The 22,096-nt window shown below is 46.1% G+C and overlaps 1 protein-coding gene across 11 annotated transcripts in view; it reads left to right on the top strand.

The window, feature by feature from the left end:
- The window catches only part of NF2 (NF2, moesin-ezrin-radixin like (MERLIN) tumor suppressor), a 94,427-nt gene that overhangs the window by 52,727 nt on the left and 19,604 nt on the right, over positions 1 to 22,096 (top strand). For 9 of the 11 annotated variants that reach the window (XM_063623644.1, XM_055253501.2, XM_055253511.2 and 6 more), the window contains 8 exons: positions 210 to 285; positions 3,549 to 3,683; positions 7,433 to 7,507; positions 10,781 to 10,894; positions 14,371 to 14,493; positions 15,774 to 15,991; positions 17,331 to 17,436; positions 20,722 to 20,849. In XM_063623644.1, coding sequence (XP_063479714.1) covers positions 210 to 285; positions 3,549 to 3,683; positions 7,433 to 7,507; positions 10,781 to 10,894; positions 14,371 to 14,493; positions 15,774 to 15,991; positions 17,331 to 17,436; positions 20,722 to 20,849 — 975 coding nt within the window. The remainder of the gene's footprint in view (positions 1 to 209; positions 286 to 3,548; positions 3,684 to 7,432; positions 7,508 to 10,780; positions 10,895 to 14,370; positions 14,494 to 15,773; positions 15,992 to 17,330; positions 17,437 to 20,721; positions 20,850 to 22,096) is intronic. The other 2 variants (XM_055253510.2, XM_055253508.2) reach the window with 1 other exon arrangement.

Raw genomic sequence — 22,096 nt, 5'->3', positions numbered from 1 at the left:
TGATGGGGATGGGAAATTCTGCTTGACCTCAGTGTGTTTAATAGACTCAGGGCTGGGCAGAGCTTTGCTGGTGTCTGCTGTGGCTTTTGTCTTCTGGCAGCGACGTGGCGCTAGAGGAATGGCAGGGTCGGAATGCTTGATTTGGTGCCCACCCACTCTCCACCCATCTCACTTAGCTCCAATGACAGTGTCTTCCGTTCTCCCCACAGGGATGAAGCTGAAATGGAATATCTGAAGATAGCTCAGGACCTGGAGATGTATGGTGTGAACTACTTTGCAATCCGGGTGTGTTGAAACCTCTCTGAGCTCCTTGTGTAGTAGACAGAGACTGAATGAGGGCCAGACTGCTAAAATGGTTACTTCCTCATTCCAAGGTGATAGACTCTTTTATGGTTCTGTGGTAAAGAAGAAAAGAGGAAGGAAAGAGAGGTCTTAGTGCCTAACTTTCTATTTTTGGACTTCAATTAGATCATAGGTAATTAAGTGTCACTTGAGCCTTGGGGGACTTGGACCTGGTTCTGCTCTCAGCAGAAACCTGTTTGAATGCTCTGAGTGTAAGATTTGATTATTTCTGGCTCTGTGAGATCTCAGTCCACAGGGAGCACTTGTAAGTACTTCTCCCCCAACACACACACCCCACCCCCACCCCAGGCACTAGGAGAGTAGATCTGCCTTTATAGATTACTGATTTGTTTGGAATTCTCACTATGAGGCTAATTGGTTTTCTATTCAGACTATTAATAGTCTGCTGTCTGCTGGGAACCCACTGCTTCTGCGGGGAGAGGCATTTGTGTGCAGCCCAGATCTGGGCCTTTAGAATGTCTTTCTCCTGTGGGTCAGTACCTGGATGCAGTGTGTAGGCAGCTTCTTACAAAGGAATGCATGTGATTTGCCAAAGCATTTCACTATGGACTCCAAACTGCAGGTGAGTAGATGTTAAAACAATCAGGTGGGTCCACCTTTATTTTCATAGTCATGCTTTGCTTTCCCTTATTGGGTTCCTACAGTTGTTGTATTAAACTCAGGTAAACTGAAACACATTTTAAATATTCTAGGATAGCTTTCTACTTAATTTGTATTTTGTAAACACAGATTTGTAGGGATTACGCTGCATAAGAAAATAAGGCACACTTAAAGTGCCTAAAAGATGCTCCATAATAATACAGGAAGTTCTTTTCTAAAGTTCTATCAGTTTATGTTTGCTAATTGCTTGGTTTCTTTAAGGTCAAACTAATGTAACACATTTCTGTGGTTTTGTCAACTCAACTCCTCTTGCCCCATGTGCTGGCCACCTAGATTCTAGAAAACTAAAGTTTTATAATCCTCAGAAAACAGTTTTTTGGTTTTTAAAAATCTTTTTTGTTTTTTAAAGGTGGAGTTTTGCTATATCGCCCAGGCCTGCTAGGCTCAAGTGATCCTTCCACCCTAGCCTTCCAAGTAGCTGGGTTGTACCACTGTGCCTGGCTGAAGAAGTTTCTTATTAGGGAATATTTCTACATCAGTCAGACTAATGGATACTGTTTTTTGTGTGTTTCCTATATTGAGCAATAGACAAAGCTACTGGCTATTTTCATGTCTTTTGTGTTAAATTTCCTGAAATCTCACCATTAACTAAGGAAGATGCATGCTTAAAACAGTTTAAAAGGGGCTGCTTGAGTCCCCACCTCTCTCTCTGTTTAATCTCTAGGAGTGTTGGAGTTCGAGTCATAATGGTAGGAGGCAGAAGGCTGAATCTTTTTTTAAAAATTTAAATAGTCAGAAACTATTTTCTGACTATGAAAACACAATGAAACATCTCATTTTCCAAAATGTACTGCAGATTTAAAAGTACAAAGCCTCACTTCTATTAATGCAGTAGCTTTCATGGCTTTGCTGACAAGCAGAAGAGTCTCTCATGGTTTGGTGATAGCACCTGACTTCAGGATGTTAGGAGTAAAAAAATTTATGCTGGAGTACTCACTCGTCCATCTGATGTCTGCTGTTAGATGGGTACTTCTCTTCACAGTCCCAGTACCTTCTCAGTTTGCAGACCTGTTTTTCTGTCCTTGAGTCTTGGTTCAATTTCCGTTATTGGCAGGGGGTCAGGAGCTGTAGTATCCTTGTGCGGCGAGTTTCCTTCCACTCCAAATGAGGGCTAGACCACAGCCCTGGCGGGTAGACCTGCATGTGAAGATACAGCCACTCAGTCCATAGCAGGGTCAGTGCTGTGGGAGCCCAGGGCACCCGCCGCGGGCTGCTCTGACTGCTGGCCAGGACTGCTGTCGGGCAGAGCATAGGTACGGCTTTTAGACAGCTTTATTGATAGAATTCTTTTTGATATGTATTTCCCAACATGCAATTATTAAAAATTTCAAACTTACAGGAAAATTGAAAGAATTTTTCAGTGAATACACATATATATGCACAACCTAGATTCTACAGTTAACATTTTACCAGACTTGCTTTATCACATGAAGACTACATTTTATCATAAAATGAGACCATCCAGCCCCAGGCACTGAAAATTTTCTTTCTAGTAGTCCAACAATGATTTCTTTAAATATAAGAAATCATTAAACCTATGGGGTTTTTTTTGTTTTGTTTTGTTTGTTTTTTAACAAAGTCTCTGTCGACCAGGCTGGAGTGCTGGGGCACCATCTCAGCTCACTGCAGCCTCCACCTTCCGGGTTCAACCAGTTCTCCTGCTCAGGCTCCTGAGTAGCTGGGATTACAGGCGTGTGCTACCATGCCCGGCTAATTTTTTTTTTTTTATTTTTTATTTATTTTTATTTATTTATTTTTTTTTTTTCTGAGACGGAGTCTCGCTCTGTCACCCAGGCTGGAGTGCAGTGGCGCGATCTCGGCTCACTGCAAGCTCCGCCTCCCGGATTCACGCCATTCTCCTGCCTCAGCCTCTCCGAATAGCTGGGACTACAGGCGCCCGCCACCACGCCTGGCTAATTTTTTGTATTTTTAGTAGAGACGGGGTTTCACCGTGGTCTCGATCTCCTGACCTCGTGATCCGCCTGCCTCGGCCTCCCAAAGTGCTGGGATTACAAGCGTGAGCCACCGCGCCCGGCCTCCGGCTAATTTTTTTGTGTGTATTTTTAGTAGAGATGGGGTTTCACCATGCTGGCCAGGCTGGTCTTGAACTTCTCACTGACCTCGTGATCCGCCTGCCTCAGCCTCCCAAAGTGCTGGGATTACAGGCATGAGCCACTGCTCCCGGCCTAAACCTATGGGCTTTAATTCTAAACCTATGATAGCCTAGTTATTTAACCAGAGGGAACAACACTTGCGTTACTCTTCCTTTAGCCATCGAGCCAGTGACAGAAGCCCTCAGTGATTGTTCTGGGGGACCCAGAAGTCGCAAGAATGGAACAGTTTTGCTTCTGCCTGCCGCAATTCAGAAAGCTGAAATCTTCTTGGTTTATAAGACAGCTGTGACTTCTGTTGGGACCTGCCGAAACTTGTCACATGTGACAGTGTGTGCCAGATTCTTTGGAAGGTTGAATAAAATTTTGAGCCTCAGCTGGAGCTTACAGTGGCTGTTCTTATTGGATTCACAGAATAAAAAGGGCACAGAGCTGCTGCTTGGAGTGGATGCCCTGGGGCTTCACATTTATGACCCTGAGAACAGACTGACCCCCAAGATCTCCTTCCCGTGGAATGAAATCCGAAACATCTCGTACAGTGACAAGGAGGTAGGACATGTCTGTACTGCAGATGCCACTAGTGGCCCAGGGGTCCAGCAGATCTTTCCCCGTCTGCCCCCCTCGCTGGAGCCTCCCCAGCCAGGGCATCTCCTTGTTATTCATAGAATCCTTTAATTCTCAGGCTTTGAGGGTGTGGTTGTTGATTTTCAAAGTCTTTACAGAACAGTATTGGCATCAATAACCCCACTATGACTAATAGGAAACTGGGAAGCTCAACTGGCCAGGGAGAAACCCCAAAGAATAGTGAACGAAAACAGTAACATTTTCTCATTACTCGGCTTTCTATTTCTGTCGATACATTCTCTTTGTATGTTTTTTTTTTTTTTTTTTTTTAGAGATAGGATTTCATTATGTATGCCCAGACTGGATTTGAATTTTTTTTTTTTTTTTTTTTTTTTTAGAGATAGGATTTCATTATGTATGCCCAGACTGGATTTGAATCCTGGGCTCAAGCAATCCTTCCACCTCAGCCTCCTGAGTAGCTACTACAGGTGTGCGCCACAGCACCTGGCTTAAATTCTCTTTGTATTTTAAGTGTGGTCTTTATTGAGCTTTCTTTCTGTGTCTGATGCTTGATACATGTGGCAGAGAAATACATATACACACATTTACACATATGGGCATATATGTGTTTTGTGTGTGTATCGCTCAGTAATGATATAAATAAGTACATTAGGTTAATATGCTTACAAGAATTCCAAAATAATTAAGGTTGAATAACTTAGACAAATGCTCTTAGAATTCAAATATTTCCATATAGGGTGGTGACTTTTACCAAAAAGGTCCCATAACGTATAATCTTATGTTTACTCATCCATCCATTCATTCATTCACTCATCCATTCATTCATTTTATTTTATTATTATTATTTTTTGAGACAGGCTTTCATTCTGTCACCGAGGCTGGAATGCAGTGGCACACGATCACGGCTCACTGCAGCCTTGACCTCCCTGGGCTCAGGTGATCCTCTCACCTCAGCCTCCCAGGTAGCTGAGACTATAGGCGTGTGCCACCACACCTGGCTAATTTTTTGTAGAGATGGGGTTTTGCCACATTGCCCAGGCTGGTCTTGAACTTCTGGGCTTGAGCAATCCTCCCACCTCAGCCTCCCAAAGTGCTGGAATTGTAGGTGTGAGCCACCGTGCTCAGCAATTCTTCATCAATTTTAAAGGAATTATTGAGCATCTGCTTTGTGTTAGATTTCATGGGGGAAACAAAGAAGTAGAAAATCCAGTCTTAGCATTCAAGTTAGTCAAGTAACTACTCATCTGCTATAATAAATAAGTGCCGTGGAAGAGACATGGTGACAATGACTGTAGTCTTCCACATACAAGCACTTTCACCCTGACCCTCTGAATTTAACCTCTATAAGAATACTGCTGTAAAGCCAGGGGCTGTGTTATCATTATCTCTGTGTCACATCAGGAAGCAGAGACACAGAAGGATCAAGTGACCTGTGTCTGAGTGAAGTAGCAGAGAGTAGGAGCCGGAGTTGCTGATGCCACAGCCCCCGCCTTTTAGGGAGGCTCAGAGGCTGAGCCCTGAGAGCACAGGGGCACTGGGGAGAGGGAGGCTCCACTCAGTGACCTCCTGGTACCTGCACAGCTAGGACACAGAGTAGAGACTGAAGAACAGGAACAGCTTATGTTGCTGCCTGCAGAGCCCCAAACCTGAGCATATTTCTTGTTTTCTCTTTCTTCATGGCAACTCAAGGAAGGGAACACCAGGCCCCTGGTTTCCAGTGTATGGTTGGGATCTACTCAGCCATGCTTGATAAGACAGACTGAGTGAGCCCCTTAATTCAAAACATTCTGACTTTGAAGTTTTTGTAAGTAGTTAGCCCAGGAGATAAGCAGTTAGGTATTTCTTTTTTAAAGTACTTAAATGGAAAGTTCCACATGACATAAAGCTGTATGTGTGCCACCGTATGGTAGTTTTTCATCTCCCAATTTCATAAAGTCTGTTTATTGCACGTCCACGCATTTGTGGGGTAAAGGCTCCCTAAACACCCGTTCTTCAAAGAAGCCAAGGATTGAAGTCTCCCATAGTATGGCCTGACACAGTAAACTCTAATATGCCCTCTCCAGGGGACAGGTGCCATCATGTTCCATCATGTCAATAACTCATGCAGTAAGCAGACCCCAAGCTGACTTGACATAAAAGAAGTAGTCTTGGTAGTTAGGCATGACAGCTGTGCTGTCAAAACAGAAATGTTAGTTTATTTTAAGTGATCCATTGATTCTTTGTGTACGCCCTGGCATGGTGCAGAGCCTGCGGTTTCCCCACTACTTGTGGTTTCCCACTGACGGCTCCAGGGTTTGACAGCAAAGCCAAAAATAAGCTCACAAAATTCATGAATAGCAGCCTACACAAGAGCAACACCGCTTCTAAGTTAACTTGGCCAAAAACTAAACAAAGGATCATTTTTCTGTCCTCAATGTACTAACCCCTTCTTGGGCAATATAACGTGTAAAAGAAATATATCTTCCTAAACATATTTATCTGCTTAGCAAGTCTTTCTTGGGAATGGATATCCATTTTGTAAGTGCATCTTGGAAATCTAGGATCTGTTTGGTCTTACTGGGAGTGGTTGAGAGCAGCAGCCATTTGCTCCTTGCAGGCTTTCCTGCTAGTGGTCTAACCCTGGGTTCTCCTACCAAGCCACCACCCTGTCCTTATCATTCATCTTTCTCTTCATTTTGATTTCAGCATCAAGAACTGCTGGAATTCCCTTCTACTATAGTCCATTTTTTCCCCATTTGATTCTTTCTATTAACAGCTTTTATCAAATTATTCCCATATTCAGAAACCTGTGGTGAGCGCAGGTATCCTGTCACATCAAACCTAAACCCTTCTTTTTTTTGAGATAGGGGTCTACTCTATTGTCCAGCCTGGAGTGCAGTTGTGCAATTACAGCTCACTGCAGCCTCAAACTCATGGCCTCAAGAGATCCTCCTGCCTCGGCCTTCCAAAGTGTTGGGATTACAGGTGTGAGCCACCATATCTGGCCACCTCTGACTTTCATTCTCACTGCCAGCCCCTACACCCACCCTTTCCTCCCTCCCAGGCTAAGCCTATTATATCATCTTAGTCACCAAAAAGCTAATACCACACATACACACACACACACACACACACACACACACACACACACAGAGCTCATTTCCCCATCTCTACCTTATTTCTGGTTTTGCCCTGTGCAGAATGCCCCTTCACCTGCCTTTTAGCTACCTTGTTGGATTCTTCTTCTAAGATCAGCTTCACTCTCTCTTGCTTATGGTGGATCTACTCTGAACCTCCACACATTTGTGATTTGTACCACCCAATGAAGCACTAATATTTGATGTGATTTCTTGAGTAATTGGCTGTTGTTAGCCTAGTTCCAACTAGATGGTGAGCTTCATGAAGGTGGGCCCATGCCCTAGACTACAGTAGCCCTCCAATGTTGGCCTCAGGGTTGGGCCCATTAAGGATGCTTATTTTAGGTTGTCAAGAATCCCTTCCCACACTCATGCCTAAGATTGTCTAGAGAGCATACCTTTAGGGTCCTGAGCTTCCACAGCCCGAGACTTGGTGCTCCTAATTCCCCAAGGTTCAGTGCCTGGATACTGGGAAGCCAGGACAAGGCATAACTTCATGCTGGTCTGTGGCCAGTGTGGTTGCTGCATTTGTGGAATTTCCAATTGGTAACATTCCAGGCTGTCAGACTGAAACTGTGTTCTGCTTCGTTCTTCCAGTTTACTATTAAACCACTGGATAAGAAAATTGATGTCTTCAAGTTTAACTCCTCAAAGCTTCGTGTTAATAAGCTGGTAAGTTGAGATCCTGGTTTTCATTACTGATAATGGTAGCTTTTCTGAGAATTGAATACTTCTTTTTAAAGGATATCAGAGTGACGTCTTGTGAAGTGTAGAATGGTATCTCACTTGGCGTGTACTTTCTCTTTAGCTTAAAGAGTTAAAACTAAATTATATCATGAAGAAGATTTTTTGTTTGTTTGTTTTTGGGACAGAGTCTCGCTCTGTCGCCCAAGCTGGAGTGCAGTGGCAGTGCCATCTCGGCTCACTGCAACCTCTGCCTCCCAGGTTCAAGAGATTCTCCTGGCTCAGCCTCCCAAGTAGCTGGGATTACAGGCATGAGACACCAAGCCTAGCTAATTTTTGTATTTTCAGTAGAGATGGGGTTTCACCATATTGGTAAGGCTGGTCTCAAACTCCTGACCTCAGGTGACCCATCCGCCTTGGCTTCCCAAAGTGCTGGGATTACAGGCGTGAGCCACTGCGCCCAGCTGATGAGGAAGTTTTAAAAAGGATTTTTAATGCAGTATTTCATACGTACAAAAGGATAAATAAGTGTAACTTATATGAATTATAAAGAATAACAAAAGTGAATAGCTGTGTACCCACAACCCCACTTTAAGAAATAGCACAGTCCTGGCCGGGCGCGGTGGCTCACGCCTGTAATCCCAGCACTTTGGGTGGCCGAGATGGGTGGATCACAAGGTCAGGAAAAAAAAAGAAAAAGGAAAAAAGAAATAGCATAGTCCCAATACTGTTGAGACCCTTCATGTTAACATCCTGCTGGTCTCTCCTTTCCCTCTCCCCAGGGGTGATCACTGTTTTGAGTTGAGTATTCATCATCCTCTTGCTTTTCAACAGAATTTTATTTCATATATGGCAAAAGAAAAAACTATTCAATGTCATGTGTTTATGAAATTTATCTAAATGCTGTCAAGTATATATATTCTTCTGTCATTTGCCTTTTCCTTTTTCATTTTTTTTTGAGATATATCTTTGTTGATGCTTAAAGATAGTCTGTTCATTCTCACCTCTGTAGCACTCTGTTATATATTTTTCTGATTCTTCTGTTAATGGATAATTAAGTGCTTTTTACTTCTATACTTTTTTTTTTTTGAAATGGAGTCTCACGTTGCCTAGGCTGGAATGCAGTGGCACAATCTGGGCTCACTGCAACCTCCGCCTCCTGGGTTTAAGCAATTCTCCTGCCTCAGCCTCCTGAGTAGCTGGGATTATAGGCGCCCACCACCACACCCGGCTAATTTTTGTATTTTTAGTAGAGATGGTGTTTCACCATGTTGGTCAGGCTGGTCTCAAACTCCTGACCTTGTGATCTGCCCGCCTCGGCCTCCCAAAGCGCTGGGATTACAGGCGTGAGCCACTGCACCCGGCCACTTCTATACTGTTTTCACAGGCTGTTATGAAAACTTTTGTATCTGCCTCCTGGTGCACATAGGCAATAGTTTCTCTGGAGTCTTGAGTATACTGGGCTAGGTGGGGTGGCTCACGCCTGTAATCTCAGCACTTGGGGAGGTCAAGGCAGGATAACTGTTTGAAGCCAGGAGTTCGAGACCAGCCTGGGCAACATAGCAAGACCCTATCTCTAAAAAAATGAAAATAAATAAAATTAAAAAAAAAAATAAAAAATATGGCCAGGCACAGTGGCTCAACGCCTGTAATCCCAGCACTTTGGGGGGCTGAGGCAGGCGGATCACCTGAGGTCGGGAATTGGAGACCAGCCTGACCAACATGGAGAAACCCTGTCTCTACTAAAAATACAAAATTAGCCGGGCGTGGTGGCACATGCCTATAAATCCCAGCTACTTAGGAGGCTGAGGCAGGAGATCGCTTGAACCCAGGAGGTGGAGGTTGCAGTGAGCCGAGATCATGCCATTGCACTCCAGCCTGGGCAACAAGAGCAAAACTTCGTCTCAAAATAAAAATAAATACATAAAAATAAATTAAAAATAGAATTTAGAGTATATACACAGGAGTAGATGTACAGGGCTCATTACATGTTCAAATTTCAAAATTATGACACATTGTTTTCTAAAGAAGGTGAATCGATTTTTACAGACCCAACAGTAGTGGGTGAAATTTCTTTTTTGCTATCCCTAATACTTGTATTATCAGCCTTTTAAAATTTTTGCCAATCTTGTGCATATAAAATGGTATCTCATTATCATATGAACTTTTTTTTTTTGAGATTTTGAGATAGGGTCTCACTCTGTTGCCCAGGCTGAAATGTAATGACACGATCATGGCTCACTGCAGCATGGACCTCCCCACGCTCAGTGATCCTCCCACCTCACCTTCCCCAGCAGCTGGGACTACAGGCACACACCACCATGCCTAGCTAATTTTTTGTATTTTTTTTATAGAGACGAAGTTTTGCCATGTTGTCCAGGCTTGTCTTAAACTCCTGGGCTCAAGCAATCTGCCGGCCTCCCCTTCCCAAAGTGCTAGGATTACACTTCCCAAAGTGCTGAGCCACCAGGTCTGGCCAAATTTTTTGATTTTTTTGTGGAGATGGCGTCTCACTATGTCACCCAGGCTGGTCTTGAACTCCTGGGCTCAAGGATCCCCCCATCTTGGCCTCCAAAAGTGCTGGGATTACAGGTGTGAGCTACTGCACCTAGCCTGTTTTCTTTATTGGCTATATCTTCCAGTTTATTGCTCTTTTTCTTTTTTTATGTCTTGACAATAAGAATTTTTAATTTTAATGTAGACAAATATATAAATTTTTTCCTTAATCATTTTTTTGTGTCTTACTTGGCATCTTCTCTTATCCTATGATCATAAAGATATTCTTCTATATTGTCTTCTAAAAGTTTCAAGGGCTTAATCTTTGCATTTAAGTATTTAATCCTTCTGGAGTTGATTTTTGTGTAAGGTGTAAGGGAGGGATCCAACTTATTTTTTCCACATGCATAACCTGTTGCCTCAGCCCACCTTACTGAACGAGCTTTCCTATCCTCCCTGGTCTGCAGAACCACATCTTGATGTAGGAGAGTAAGGTGCACCCAGAAGACATGGTGAAGTGTCCTCCAGTCCTCTCTTCATTTATGATTTTTACCTCCTGGCATATCTGAGGTGCCTTCATTTTGCATGTTTCCAGAGCTGACAGCACTAGAGGCCGCTAGTAGGGCTTTGGTGTTTCACTCCATGCATTCATCTTCACGTTTACTGCTACCTGCAAGAGCTCAAACTGCTATGGCACTAGTGGACCGGTAGGCAGTGAAGTAAATTTGTGGATATTAACCTTTTTGTCTGCTTCTGTGGCCACAGATTCTCCAGCTATGTATCGGGAACCATGATCTATTTATGAGGAGAAGGAAAGCCGATTCTTTGGAAGTTCAGCAGATGAAAGCCCAGGCCAGGGAGGAGAAGGCTAGAAAGCAGGTGAGCACAACCTTGTTTTAACTGATGATGTCACTGTGTGGTCAGTCCTGGCCTGGGAGGTGAGGAGTGGTTGTGGGCTGGCAGGAGTCTTTTGGCCGTGGACATACCTGCTCTTGTTTTATACCTGTTGGATCTTCATTTGCCGATGCCTACCTGGTGGGATGTCAGCTCTGGAAATGAGGAATAAACCCTAATAGCATATCTAAAAGAACCATCTCTAGTAATTTCTACACTTGGAGAAATTAAGTGTGATTAACACCAGTTTGGGATGAAATAGCCGAGAGTGCATGCGTCTATCCGTCCGGCTAGCTAGCTTGCTTTCTTTTTTTGCCTGTCTGCCTCCTTGTGCAGCCTTCTCCTTTTCTAATTAGATGGTGATAGAATGCAGGGTGGCATTTCAGTGCCTGCTGCTGGAATGCTAATTTGACTGGCTGCAATTCCCCACTGCAGGTCAGGCCTCATGGCATGTCACCTGCCCCAGGAGGTGCCAGGAACATCTATCAGCACACTGGATGATCTGCATCATTGTTTTCTACTCATAAACGTTCTCTGCTCGTGGAAATCCACACAACTAATTTGGGCCTTACTGCTGAGAATATCAATTGTGTTTTTGGATAAACTACTAGATAGAGTGGCAGCAGCTGCAGTTGGCTGCTCTCGGCACTTGCAAGCTCAGAAGTGTAATAATTAGTCTGTGTGCACCTTTCTGATTTGGATACATTGGAGAGGCTGGCTCCCAGCCCTAGGATTTAGAATGAAATGCCCAGTGCGCTTCCAGCTCTTTATCTCTTTGCTTTCTGAGGTGGTGGGCCACAAATGTGTTCTTTGGGATGCTTTGAGGGTGATGGGATGGATTTGTTGGACAAAGAAATCCTACTGAGCCAGCATGGGGTCATAGTGGCAGTTTCATGAAGAGCTCTTGGCAGTGGCTCATCCCTGTAACTCCAGCACTTTGGGAGGCCAAGGCAGGAGGATCACTTGCCTAGGAATTTGAGGCTGCAGTGAGCTATGATTGCACCACTACATTCCAGCTTGGGTGACCAAGCAAGACCCTGTTTCAAAACAGAAGCAAAAAAAAATACCAAAATAAATAAATAAGTAAATAAGTAAGGAGGAGGAGGAGAGCTCTCTTTGACCTTTTTCTTAGCAGAGCAAAGCTTAGAAGTAAGAAATCTGAAAGTGTCAGGGAATATGTAGCCTGCGGGCCCTGGCAGAGAATAGCAGGAATACTGCAGATCGGCACTGCCTACAGCACAGCAGAGCCACAAACCTGGCATCTGGGCAACCACAGATCAGGTGGACAGACACTGACCTTGGAGCCAGATCTGAAATTTAGAATGTGTCTAAGTCAATGACTTCCCTTCCAGACCTCAGTTTTCTTATCCATCAGGTGAAACTAATGATATACCTTCTCCATCTCAGATGAAGGGACATATATTATACCTTACAGTCTTTGTAAGCAGTAAACTTCTTTTGTGAATAGGAGGTCCTTTATATTGGGGTAGAGGTCTCAGGGAAAGTACAGTGCCAGGAACTGAAGGAGATAACCTGGCTTTTTGTTTTCTTTAATAAGAGAGTCTTGTTCTGTCACCTAGGCTGGAGTGCAGTGGTGCCATCATAGCTCACTGTAACCTTGAGCTCCTGGGCTTGAGCAATCTTTCTTCCTCAGCCCCTCAAGTAGCTGGGACTACAAGTGCATGCTACTACACCTAGTTAATTTTAATTGTTTCATAGAGATCAGGTCTTGCTATGAGGCTGATTCAAACTCCTGGGCTCAAACATTCCTCCCGCTTTGGCCCCCCAAAGTGCTGGGATTACAGGCATGAGCTGCTGTGCCTGCCTGGCCTGACTGGGCTCTCTCTTTTCTTTCTTTCTTTCTTTCTTTCTTTCTTTCTTTCTTTCTTTCTTTCTTTCTTTCTTTCTTTCTTTCTCTTTCTTTCTCTCTCTCTCTCTTTTTTTCTTTCTTTCTTTTTTTAAAGAATTATAGATATGTATTAAGCCACCTTATGGAAATTGTAATATGATGGAAATTAGAGAACAAATTGGCCAAGCTTTTCATTGACTTGCAAGGAGAAAATTGGAGAACTTTCACTGTTTTATTGCTTGTCTTTGCATTATCTTTTCAAGCTCCTGTGTGTGTGTGTGTGTGTGTGTGTGTGTGTGTGTGTGTGTGTGTATTTGGCTTAGGATTTAGAAAAAGCAGCAGTCTTAGAAACCTTGTATGACCAGAGTATGGGATAAGATTGAAGCAAGAAGTAATTAAATGTGCTTTAATTATTTAAGGCAGAAAATAGTACAGTGGTCACTTCTGGATTCTGCTTTTTGAACTCAGTTAGTACCGTGGGATCACAGAGGAATGGCACTGTCTTGTGCTTGTTCCCCTTATTAAGCTCAGCATGTGGTCCAATTAATGCAGTGATCCAGAAGGCAAGGGAGGTAGTGGTGGCTTTTTACTCTTGCCTTAAGGACAGGGGGCTATGTTCCCCGCCTGGCTCCCTCCTGTCCTAGGCCTGGCTCAGGAGTTGTCTCCACATGAGGCTGTGCAAGTCTGTGCTGTGGCTGTTGCAGCTTCCCCCTGTGAAATACAATGTGTGAACTATTGATGCATCATGTAGAATGATTCCATCTTCTCTGTGGGTCAAAGGCAAGAGTGGAGTTATTGTTGATGAAATCAGAGATGTGAGAGGGGTCCATGTGGATTAGAAATGGTGAGATGGCTTCCCTGCCCAGATGAGAAAGCTGCTTATTTCTGGGGCTCTATCTGAGGGAGGAGGTCCTGCATTGCATCCCGTCGGCCGCAGGGCAGAGCCACCTGAGGTTTCCCAACAAAAAGCAGCATTGGCAAGGTAGCCATTTCAGTGCACCGTGTATAAGAATGCCTCCTTCTGCCGGGCGCGGTGGCTCATGCCTCTAATCCCAGAACTTTGGGAGGCCAAGGTGGGTGGATCATAAGGTCAGGAGTTCAAGACCAGCCTGGCCAATATGGTGAAACCTCATCTCTACTAAAAATACAAAAATTAGCCGGGCATGGTGGCAGGTGTCTATAGTCCCAGCTACTCGGGAGGCTGAGGCAGGAGAATTGATTGAAACTGGGAGGCGGAGGTTGCAGTGAGCAGAGATCGCGCCACTGCACTCCAGCCTGGGTGACAGAGCAAGACTCTGTCCCCCGCCCCCCCCCCCCCAAAAAAAAAGAATGCTTCTTTCTATCCAGGTCAAGACTCAGCTTGATTTTTTGTTGTTTGTTCATTTGTTCATTCACCACTAGACTGTTTTTCAAGTGGCACAGCTTTCAACTCTGCAACTGGTTTAGAAGGACGGGGTGGGGGGCACTAAGAATGACCCTGGCTACCTAAAGGAAAGGGAAGGAAAAAGGTCCCAAAAGGGGAGACTCTGGAGATGGGGCATCTTTGGGCCCTTGTGACACCCTAGGTCTCGAGCCCTGTGATTCAATAACTGTTTTTCTTCACCCCTCGCAGATGGAGCGGCAGCGCCTCGCTCGAGAGAAGCAGATGAGGGAGGAGGCTGAACGCACGAGGGATGAGTTGGAGAGGAGGCTGCTGCAGATGAAAGAAGAAGCAACAATGGCCAACGAAGCACTGGTGATTTCTGAGGGGCTGGGGTTCTAGGAGGGTATCTGGGGACTTCCTTGGCTTTTCTGGAGCTCAGTCTCCTGAAAACCATGAGTTAGCAGCATTTGCTTTGAAATACTTAATTTCAGCTTTAAAAAAATCAGTGCCTTTTCTTTTCACCTGTGTTGGCAGAAGCAGATTTAGGTTGAGCTTATGTGTAGCCAAACTCCACTTTCACCACGAGGTTGCCTTTATAGCAGGGCTTGTAGGACCTAGATCCCAGTAGCAGCACCTCACCCTCCATTTGTAACAATCCAAAACATCTTCAGACATTGCCACGTCTTTTTTTTTTTTTTTTTTTTTTGAGGTGGAGTCTCGCTCTGTTGCCCAGGCTGGAGTGTACAGTGGCACGATCTCGGCTTACTGCAATCTTCACCTCCCAGGTTCAAGTGATTCTCCTGCCTCAGCCTCCTGAGCAGCTGGGATTACAGGCACGCACCACCATGCCCAGCTAATTTTTGTATTTTTAGTAGAGATGGGGTTTCACCGTGTTGGTCAGGCTGGTTTCGAACTCCTGACCTCGTGATCTGCCCGCCTCAGCCTCCCAAAGTGCTGGGATTATAGGTGTGAGCCACCGTGCCCAGCGGTACTTTTTTTTTCTTTTGAGATGGAGTTTCGCTCTTGTTGCCCAAGCTGGAGTGCAATGGCATGATCTTGGCTCACTGCAACCTCCACCTCCCGGGTTCAAGTGATTCTCCTGCCTCAGCCTCCCAAGTAGCTGGGATTACAGGTGCGTGCCAACACATCCGGCTTTTTTTTTTTTTTTTTTTTTTTGTATTTTTAGTAGAAATGGGTTTTCACCATGTTAGCCAGGCTGGTCTTGAACTCGTGACCTCAGGTGATCCGCCCGCCTTGGCCTCCCAAATGGCTGGGATTATAGGCGTGAGCCACCATGCCCGGCCTGCCACATGTCTCTTGCAGGGGACAAAAAGCTCCTCTGGTTCTAACCACTGATATAAAGGGAAAGAACAGAGTTTAAGTTGTTTTTCTCCACATGAAGCATAAGCCTGAGCTGAGGTGGGTACTCAGAGAAGGTGCTCTTGTTACTCCCCATGGGTGCAGCCCAAAGGGCCCTTCTGAAAAGCTGGGGAGTGTGACTTGTCATCTCTTGTCAGAGGTCATGGAGGGCACTCAGCAGCAGGGCCCCAGGAGTCCGAGACTCTGGTTTGTCCCATCTCAGTGTTCAAGGCAGATCTGGGCAGGAGAATAGCACATGATCCCGCTTCAGCTAAGAGCACTGTGCCCTCCAGATGCGGTCTGAGGAGACAGCTGACCTGTTGGCTGAAAAGGCCCAGATCACCGAGGAGGAGGCAAAACTTCTGGCACAGAAGGCCGCAGAGGCTGAGCAGGAAATGCAGCGCATCAAGGCCACAGCCATTCGCACGGAGGAGGAGAAGCGCCTGATGGAGCAGAAGGTGCTGGAAGCCGAGGTGCTGGCACTGAAGATGGCTGAGGAGTCAGAGAGGAGGTGAGGGGGCACTGAGCACCAGATCGGCGAGGAGGCTGGCGAAGGGCGGCAGACCAGCCTGCCCTGAGGCTGAGCTCTACAGCAGCTGTCCTCAAGCTGCTTCCCCATCTTCTGGGCCGGGGGGAGGCTCTTCCTTGGCTGATAGTGACTGGTGCTTCATCCATTTTGGGGCTGGCGCTACTGGTTGGGCACAGGAACTCAGTTCTCCTGCCAGGGGGGCCTCTCTGGTCATACTTGTGTCTCTTTGATAAGCCCCTGTCCCTCTGATGGCCGTGTGTGCAGGAAAACCCCTGAGCATATCCACAGACCGCTTTCAGCTGAAGAGATGTGAGGAGGCTCTTTGTGCATTAAAAAAAAAAAAATTATGGTTCTTTTCTGCTTTCATTCAGTGCGGCTGCAGGAGAACAGCAGCTGCTTACCTTTAAAGGGAAGCCTGCATCCCCCAGCCTTCCTTGGCACGTGGGGGAGGAGGGCTAGGATGGTCTCTGTGACTGGGATGTCCCACTCATGGCCAGGTTGAAGGATGGAACTGTTGTCTGTACTTTTGAAAGACTATTCTAGGCCTGCAACCTTCAGATAAACACTGAGACATTCCCCACAGCTTTTGGCTCTGTTGATTTAGAGCACTTGAATTTGGCTTTTAGCTACCAAGGTTCATTCACTACAGTTTTCCTCACCACTCTTTGCTTGTTGTTCTGGGAATAGGGTTCCTTTTTGCCTGCCCTGCTTCAGGCGCCTTGCTGTATACGGGTCGTACTCCCTGTGCGTGATGCAGGTTGGGCCAAGTCCCTGCACCAGGCCGTGTCCACCTGAGCCCCATAGGGTGAGGATCTGCACCAGGGTGCGGGTGCCCTCAGTGATGGGGCTCATATTCCTGCTGGAGAAAGTGGGCACAAGGCCCACCGGTGTTTTATCTGGGGGCTGTGAAGACCCAGTTCTTGCACATTCTGCCCTTTGCGATCCAATATAAGAACTTCGATCCTCCAGGCTCTTCCTTTGCCCAGCTCACTCTCACCCAAAAATAAAGCAGAGAAAGCTGCGGGTGCCCCTTCCAGCTCCTCCGTCTCCTGGCTGTAGAAGATCCGGTTTCTCTCATTCCCCACCAGTTTTCCTGCTCTTCCAGTTTAGATTTACCAACCCAAATGAAAATCCTCAGGAATGTTGTCCTTGCTTGGAAGTTCTGATTTCATGTAAATATCTCTGTCTCACTGTCCTTTTTTGCCTCTTCAGGTGCCATCCTCAGGGTTAGCCCAGGTCTCTCCCCTGCAGGGGTGGGATGGGGTCTATTCCTGCCACCTGCCCTCTTCTGTGAAGCTGACATCTCATCCTTTCCTTGCAGGGCCAAAGAGGCAGATCAGCTGAAGCAGGACCTGCAGGAAGCACGCGAGGCAGAGCGAAGAGCCAAGCAGAAGCTCCTGGAGATTGCCACCAAGCCCACGTACCCGGTGAGCCTGGGGGCCACCAGCTGGGGCTGCCTTAGTCCTGGTGATGTTCTCTTTCCTCCCGGCTCTTCGGTTCATCTGGTGGTGCCTTCAGGGTGACCATTCAAGCAAACGCGTGGCTGGATGAGAGGTGCAGAGAGCGTGCAGTTAGGGACTGGGTAGAACATCCTGGTCTGCCATTTGGCTTTCGACTAGTTAGTTGTCTCTTTGGTTGCCTGGATAACAGGCAACAGGGCCTTTTCCAGCGCTGGAATGTTTTTCTTGTTCTAAGTAATATAGTCCCAAATTATCCTCAAGAGAATTTGCTCTCTTGCCTCTTAATGCTGAGCTGAATGTAATCTTCAACTATCAGTATATACCATATATCATAATTATAGTTCTGGGAAGGGATTGGCTGTACACCTCAGAGTGAATTACTGCCGTGCAAGAACGAGCAGCCAATCTCAGTTTGGGGACAGAGAGTCAGACGTCCATTAAATGGGGTCACAAAAAGACTAGAAGCCTCTTTCCTTCCTTTCTTCTGTGCATTCAGTTTGGCATGTTTTTTTTTTTTTTTTGCATATTTATTCAGTGTCCACATAGTGCCATGCAGTTGGAAGTCTATCCTGACAGGTGTTCTCAGGGTGCACAGGTGCCTAGAGGAGGAGGACACAGCCCACCCTGGAGGAGCAGGAGAGGCTCAGTATGGTGTCTACACTGATGCTTGAAGGGGGAGCAGGAAGTAGCCAGGTGGAGAAGAGAACATAGGGTATTCAGTCAGGGTGAGGGCACAGATGCACACATGGCCCAGACTCACACACGGCACAGTCATCTGCATGGCACAGACACACGCACATACCCATACATACATTCATGCACATGGCACGTCCACACACACAGCACGGACACACACACGCACCCATACTTACATTCATGCACATGGCACAGGCACATACATGACCCAGATGCACACAGGGCACCAGAGGCACAAGCTGCCCAGGGTTTGAGGTGGGGAAAATGTAAGCAGTTTGCTGTTGCCATATATCCTGGTTCTCTGTTACTTTGTAACAACCCACCCAAGCCAGCTGTGTGGCCGAAACAACCCTTTATTAGTACCTCTGGTGGCTTGTTGGGTTGACTGGGCCAGACAGAGATCCTTGCTGGGGATCTCTCTGGTGGTCACAGTCAGATGGTAGCTGGGACTGGAGTCATCTGAGCACTCAACTGGGCTGAACACCTGAGATGTGTGTTTTGTTTTTATTTTTTATTTTATTTATCATTATTTTTTTTTGAGAGAGAGAGAGAGTTTTATTTACTCTGTCACCCAGGCTGGAATGCGGTGGCAGAATCTCGGCTCAATGCAACCTTCGCCTCGTAGGCTCAAGTGATCTTCCCGCCCCAGTCTCCTGAGTAGCTGGGACCACAGACATGTGCCACCACACCCAGCTAATTTTTTTTGTATTTGGTAGGGACAGGGTTTTGCCATGTTGCCCCAGCTGGTCTCAAACTCCCGAGCTCAAGTGATCTGCCTGCCTCAGCTTCCCAAAGTGCTGGGATTATAGGCATGAGCCACTGTGCCCAGCCTATATGTGTTGTTTTTAAAATATACACTGGAGCAAAGCTTATACACTGCTGTAACTGCTCTTTCCTCTTAGCAGTCAATCCTGGAGAAGATCATCCATATCAGCTTTTTAATCATGTTTTGTTGCAGGGATGGGTGGTAATTTATTTAACCAGTCCCTCATGGATGAGTATTTAGTCTGTTTTCTTTTGCAATTTTGAACAAAATGGCACTGAACATCCCTGGACACAATCTTGACACACACACGTGGATATATTGGTAGAATCAATTCTTATAATAGAATTGTGGGGTCAAATTTCAATTCTGATACTCTCCAAAGAAGTTGTACCAGTTCATGCTCTCACTAGTGGTGCAGCAACTAGTATGCGTTTTTGCTGGGAATTTTTATGAAGTATAACATACACATAGAGAAGTGCCCAAATTACAACTGTACAGCCTGAAGAATTTTCACAAACTGAACATACCCATGTACCCAGCACCCAGATCAGAAAACAGGACATCCCTGGCACCCCAGGAGCCTTCTCTCAGCACCCTTGCAGACGGTCTGCCTCAGGCCTTGAGAATGTCTCAAATGAATGTTCCAAGCCTCTGCTCTTTCCCAGACACTGTCCTAGACTCAGTACGGGGTCCAAGGATTAAAAAGAGGCAGATTGTTTGCAAGAAACTTGCAAATAGTAGAAAGAAGATACAGCCAAAAAGAAATCTTTTACAGGGTGGAATCACAGAAGAACCATTAGAGAACTGCAAACACAGCGTTAAGGGACAGCAAAGAAAACGGTTGCCGGCCGGCTGGGAGGGGCTAGAAAGGCTTTGGTGAGAGATTGTGGTGTTTGAGAAGGGTCTTGAAAGAGGGATGGAACATAGGGAGGAGAAATGGGGTAGGCAGGGGTACAGAGATGGGAAGGCAGCAGTCCAGGGGATAATAAACAACACTGTCTGTGACTTAGTAGGGCAAATAGTAGGAGAAGCAGGGAAGCTAGATTGGGGCCCTCTTTAGATGACCCTTTGTGCTGGATGAAAGTCCAAAAAAAAAAAAACTACACCACTCCTGCTTCAGGCCCTACTCCGGTTGCATTGTCCAAGCTCAAGCCCCTCAGTGGGCAGGTGGAGCCCTTTGTGGTGTGTGGTGGTGCCCATCTCCCACCCCTCTCTACACTGCATGGCAGACTCCTGGCACCCTTGCTGGGCACTGCCCCACCCATTGCCATATCTCCCGCCTGGCAAACCTTCTCCTGGCACTGTCTTGGATCCCAGCAAAAGCAGCATCTCTTCTAGCCTCTGTTCGCTCCCTAGCTACAGTGTTTACCTTTTTTAACAGTGATGGTCTGTGAACACATCTATTTCCTGAACAAGACTTTCAGCTGCTCAAAGCCAAGGATGCTGTCTTGTTTTCTGCATCTCCAGCTCCTCGCACAGGGCCTGGGAGTTTCCTAAATGAAAAAGCGAGTGGGAGTTTGTGTTTGATTCAGCTGAGCGTGAAGAATGGTTAGAGATTTGAGGGATGAGGGATGATTTTCCTGGATTTGTAGTCTTTGGTATTGTTTACCTGGCAGTGGCAAATGTGGAGGGAGTGAAGTGGAGGGATGGGGGCTCGTGGTGGCATTGGGAGGTGGGACTCGAGTTGTGCCCATTGCCTCTGTGGCTGCTGGAGGATCGGTTGTCAACACAGTAGTGTCCCTCTGTGCTTGTATGACCCAAGCTCCTAATCCGAAATTTCTCATTAACAGCCCATGAACCCAATTCCAGCACCGCTGTCTCCTGACATACCAAGCTTCAACCTCATTGGTGACAGCCTGTCTTTCGACTTCAAGGATACTGACATGAAGCGGCTTTCCATGGAGATAGAGAAAGAAAAGTATGTAGCCCCCTGTGCCCTGCTGTGGGCAGCTGTGAACTAGAGTGAGTGACTGGGGCCTTAGGAAGCTGGGGCAGAGGTGAGAGGTCGCTGCAGCAGCCTGTCATTACTCCTGCAAAGGTTTGCTCTGCTCTTACCCCCTGGAGGAAGAAATTTCCTTAATCAGAAATTAAGGGACAACAGATCAGCATTCATTCTGAATGAATAAAAATAAAAATTTTTATCCAGGATAAAAATAACACTTGACTGGTGACCTGGAGTTTTTGGTGGCTCTGAACCTCACCTAAAATGTAGGACTGGGTTGTTAGCATCTCCGAGTCAGTTCAACTGCTGTTATACTACTGGACCGTAGTCACCTCCTAGTTGCGTTCTCCAGCAACTGGGATCTGTGATGGTTCCCATGTCTGGAACAAACAAAGGTGAGAGAAGAGACTCAGGCTTGAGGCTAAGGAAAGCTGACAGCTGGTGGGGCTACTTTGCTGCAGTGGGTGGCGCTGGGCAGGGCCCCAGCATGGCCTGATCATGGCAGCAATTGCTGAGCTGCCCTCCGTCTTCCCTTTATGGTGGGCAGAAGTGGATCAGAGATGGAAAGGAAAGGATCCCCACTGCAGAGGAAATCTAAGCAAGGGCCCCTAGTTCCCAGAGCTAGCGGTAAGTTGGTTAACTGCTGCTGCTTGCTGGAGGACAACCACAGTAGCTACCATGCATTGAGTGCCTGTGTCTCAGGGGTTTTGACTTTTGTCTCATTTAATTCCTGCTAACTTACAAACATCAAACTGACATCAAAGGTAGGTTTTCACGTTCCCATTTTGTAAGTGAGAACTCAGATTTAGAGAGTTTAGTGAACTCCACCAGCATCACACAGCTGATGCAGAGGGGTTGAAACCCCTCACCCATCTGACTCTGCAGCCCATGTGCTTTTACCATAGGTGGTATCCTCAGGAAAACCCTTTGGGGAAAGTGACTCCATGGAGTCCAGTATGGGCAACCGCAACCCAGGCTGTTTTTCTTTGGGCTCTCACACTGAGGGTATAGCTAAGTAGCCAATGAACCAGAGCCTCTAGCTGTCATATCTGCTGTCCATGTTCCTTTCCCCATTATCCAGACATATATATTTATGTGGTTGGGATCCAGGATCAGGGTGAAGTTGTTCTGTGTCTGCTATTTTATAGTTTGTATTTTGTTACTATCTTTGTTTTGGCTACTGTAACAAAATACCAGAGGCTGGGTAGCTTATAAACAACAGA

Source organism: Symphalangus syndactylus, chromosome 18, assembly GCF_028878055.3.
Source record: "Symphalangus syndactylus isolate Jambi chromosome 18, NHGRI_mSymSyn1-v2.1_pri, whole genome shotgun sequence".
In the NCBI taxonomy this organism is placed as follows: Eukaryota; Metazoa; Chordata; class Mammalia; order Primates; family Hylobatidae; genus Symphalangus; species Symphalangus syndactylus.
This window is presented reverse-complemented; position numbering and strand designations above follow the sequence as displayed.